The sequence below is a fragment of the Lactuca sativa genome, chromosome 5 (assembly GCF_002870075.4).
Source record: "Lactuca sativa cultivar Salinas chromosome 5, Lsat_Salinas_v11, whole genome shotgun sequence".
Taxonomy (NCBI): domain Eukaryota; kingdom Viridiplantae; phylum Streptophyta; class Magnoliopsida; order Asterales; family Asteraceae; genus Lactuca; species Lactuca sativa.
The window spans coordinates 307,629,824-307,633,782 of record NC_056627.2 but is presented as its reverse complement, the minus strand read 5'-3'; the positions used below and the strand labels follow the sequence as shown (position 1 = coordinate 307,633,782).

General features: G+C 48.4%; 1 protein-coding gene across 1 annotated transcript; it reads left to right on the top strand.

Moving 5' to 3' along the window:
• Window positions 1-499: 499 nt before the first annotated feature.
• Window positions 500-3,745, top strand: LOC111888506 (putative aldehyde oxidase Art an 7). Its single transcript, XM_023884670.2, has 2 exons — window positions 500-2,278; window positions 2,387-3,745. The coding sequence occupies exons 1-2, from the start codon at window positions 500-502 to the stop codon at window positions 3,743-3,745; spliced, it is 3,138 nt and encodes a 1,045-aa protein (XP_023740438.2).
• The last annotated feature ends 214 nt before the right edge of the window (window positions 3,746-3,959 follow it).

The following is a 3,959-nucleotide window of genomic DNA, read 5'->3' as shown; positions in this document are numbered from 1 at the left end:
TTCGTTGGCTAAAAATATTATTTTTCTTAATTTTTACCTATTTCTTAATAAATGCTCTGGGAAATAGGCTATATATTTCATTTTCTCAAAATTAATTTATAAATTGGAGCTAAATATGCATGTCCACTTGTATTGTAACATGAAAATAATATTATACGTAACATCAATTTTATCTGGTAACAAACGTACCGTGACAAAAGAGGCACTAAATGTCAATGTACTCCCTTTTTTGTAGTCTAAAAATAAGAAACTGCTATATTATATGTATACCTGAAGCCGACAACGAAAATTGTGTCCCGAATTAATAGATCTCGACCGATTTAAATGGATTCCAACAAAAAGCTAGATACATACTAGTAAAACTCCTACCTTCACGTACTGCCGCATGCAAATTTATGAATTAAACTTTCCAAAATTAGAATTTCAAATTTTATGACGCAAAACAACAAGTACCAAGAGTTTACGCCGAGTTTCATTAGTAAACGCGACACATCTCAACATGGCACTCAGACACCTAATCATCGTGCTCCCTTTGTTGTTTGCATCTTGTTCTGGTGGTGCCGATGCCAGGAAAGGTTGCCTTTGTCCGGGTGGTGGCAACGGTGGGAAAGGGTACCCTTGTCCGGGTGGATGTCCTTGCCCGGGTGCTGCCGATGGTGGGAAAGGTTGCCCTTGTCAGGGTGGTGACGACGGTGGGAAAGGTTGCCTCTGTCCGGGTGGTGCCGAGGGTGGAAAAAGGTGCCATTGTCCAGCTGCTGCCGATGGTGGGAAAGAATGCCATTGTTCGGGTGGTGGCGACGGTGGGAAAGGGTGCCATTGTCTGAATGGGTGTCCTTGTCCGGGTGCTGCCGACGGTGAGAAAGGGTGCCCTTGTTCGGGTGGTGCCGACGGTGGGAAAGGGTGCCATTGTTTGGATGGGTGTCGTTGTCCGGCTGCTGCCGACGGTGGTAAAGAATGCCCTTGTCCGGGTGGTGGCGACGGTGGGAAAGGGTGCCATTGTCCAGATGGGTGTTCTTGTCCGGCTGCTACCGACGGTGGGAAAGAATGCATTTGTCCGGGTGGTGGTGACGGAGGTAAAGGGTGCCATTGTCCGGATGGGTGTCCTTGTCTGGCTGCTACCGACGGTGGGAAAGAGTGCCCTTGTCCGGGTGGTGGCGACGCCGGGAAAGGGTGCCATTGTCCAGATGGGTGTCCTTGTCCGGCTGCTGTCGACGGTGGGAAAGAGTGCCCTTGTCCGGGTGGTGGCAACGGTGGGAAAGGGTGCCATTGTCCGGATGGGTGTCCTTGTCCGACTGCTAACGACAGTGGGAAAGGGTGCCCTTGTCTAGGTGATGCCATCGGTGGGAAAGGTTGCCCTTGTCTTGGTGGTGCCGAAGGTGGGAAAGGCTGCCCTTGTCCAGGTGGTGCCGATGGTGGGAAAGGTTGCCTTTGTGCGGATGATGCCGACGGCGAGAAAGGATGCCCTTGTGCGGGTGGTGCCGACGGCGGGAAAGGGTGCCCTTGTGCGGGTGGTGCCGACGGCGGGAAAGGATGCCCTTATGCGGTTGGTGCCGACAGCGGGAAAGGATGCCCTTGTGCGGGTGGTGCCGCCGGCGGTAAAGGATGCCCTTGTGCGGGTGGTGCGGACGGCGGTAAAGGATGCCCTTGTGCGGGAGGTGCGGACGGTGGGAAAGGGTGCCCTTGTGCGTGTAGTGCCGACGCAAAAGGGTGCCCTTGTGCAGGTGGTCCTGACGGCGCAAAAGGGTGTCCTTGTGCGGGTGGTGCCGACGGCGGGAAAGGCTGCCCTTGTGCGGGTGGTGCCGACGGCGGGAAAGGCGGCCCTTGCGCGGGTGGTACCGACGGCGGGAAAGGCTGCCCTTGCGCGGGTGGTGGTTGTGCTCCTAAGGGTGCATACGGTGGAAAAGACCGCCCTGCTCCGAAAGGCGGCGGTAACTCTCCCAAAGATGCTGGTGGCGGTAAGGACACTCCTAAGAAGAAAGGTGGCGATGATAAAAAGAAAGCCGGTGCCAAACCTTTCTACAAACAACCCATCTTAGATAGTGATTATAAGGGTGATTGGATAATCCATAACCCTAATTGTGGCGTTAACGCCATGCAGCATCAGTTAATGCCTAACAACAAGGCGGTTTGGTTTGATACCACCAACCTTGGTCCTTCTGCTCGTGAACTTGGTCCCAAGGGTAACTGTCCCCCGAATCCCGATAACAACAACGAACCTGATTGCTTTGCTCATGCTGTACAATATGATATTGAATCTGGCATTGTCAAGTCCATTTATGTAAGTTACTTATCCTTTTTAATTAGCTCCTGATCGAGTGTACGTACCCTTATACTTAATTATATATATTGCATGATTTTATGATAAAATGTTTGAATTTTATAATAGGTTCAAACTGATCCATGGTGTTCGTCGGGACACTTGTTGCCTTCGGGTGACCTTTTATCAACAGGTGGTAATAAAATGGGTGGTGCAAGTGTTAGACTCCTGAAGGTAGATGACCCGGCTCCAAAGTTCATCGACAAAAAAGATGCACTCGGTTCTCCTCATTGGTATGCAACCAATTGTATTCTGGAAGATGGAAGTGCAGCGATTATTGGAGGTCGGGATACCTACACCTACGACATTGTTGGGCCGACAGTTGACTTCAAGCCAAACAATAAACAACTGCCTTTCCTGCAAAAAACCACCGCACCGGCGGCTGGCCCTGGTCTCCATGTCGAGAACAACCTTTATCCGTTTTGTTACCTCCTCCCTGACGGAAATATCTTCATCTTTGCCAATGATCGGGCTATCAGTTTTAATCCACAAACAGGTAAAACAATGAAAGAATATCCGGTGTTGAAAGGCGGATCTCGCAACTACCCACCCTCAGGCCAGTCTGCTATTCTCCCGTTGAGGCTCACCGCCGATAACCAACCAGTCACCGTCGAAGTGGTGGTTTGTGGTGGTAACAAAGCCGACGCTTTCCAAAATGTCGATCCAAGATACACCCAAAACAGAGTGTTCACATCTGCACTTTCCGACTGTAATAGAATCATAGCCACGGCCGATAATCCGACATGGCAGAAAGAACAAGAAATGCCAACACCAAGAGTCATGGGAGATCTGTTGCAGCTTCCAAACGGACAGTTTCTTCTCATCAATGGTGCGAAGAAGGGTACTTCCGGTTGGGACGACGGTGAGGATCCTAACCTCACTCCTACAGTTTACATGCCAGAGAATCCAAAAGGCAAAAGGTTCAGGGAACTGAAACCAACAAACATCCCTCGAATGTATCATTCTTCCTCCTCTGTTCTTCCCGATGGCAAGATATTAGTCGCCGGCAGCCAATCTCACCAGTTCTACACTTACGATGGTAATTTCCCAACAGAATTACGAGTAGAAAAATTCTCACCTCATTACCTCGACCCTAAGTTGGAAAAAGAAAGACCTGTTATCACCGCAGATGCTACTGACAAGCAATTGAAATACGGGAAAGACTTTAAAGTAACATTTACAATCAAATCGAATCCCAAGTTGGCAGATGGAGATGTGATCGTGACTCTCTTACACCCGCCATTCACGACTCATGGTTACTCTCAAAACCAAAGGATGCTCATCTGTGCGATTACAGAAGTCGATAGCACTGTGGTCAACGCGGTGGCACCACCAAGCGGAAGGATTGCACCACCGGGTTACTATATGTTGTTTATTAGCCATCGGAATATTCCTAGCAAGGGCGTGTGGGTACAGGTTGGAGCTTGAGTTACATAGATATCCAATTAGGATAGATCGTTTAGGTTTTATTTCTTCTTTTGTTTATAATTTGTTGTATTAATTTAGGGTAGAAAATAATTAGCAGTTTTGTGTGCATTATATTGTAGATGAATATATACAACAATTTTGTGTTCATTTTATGTGGTTAGTGTTGCATTAGTTAAGTATTATATTTTACAACTAAGGTTTATGGCAATAGATA

What these genes read in the sequence shown, in the direction of transcription:
- LOC111888506 (XM_023884670.2), top strand. Translation starts at nt 500, where the DNA reads ATGGCACTCAGACACCTAATCATCGTGCTCCCTTTGTTGTTTGCATCT. An exon ending in GCATTGTCAAGTCCATTTAT is followed by an intron (nt 2,279 to 2,386) that starts GTAAGTTACTTA and finishes ATTTTATAATAG; the next exon opens with GTTCAAACTGATCCATGGTG.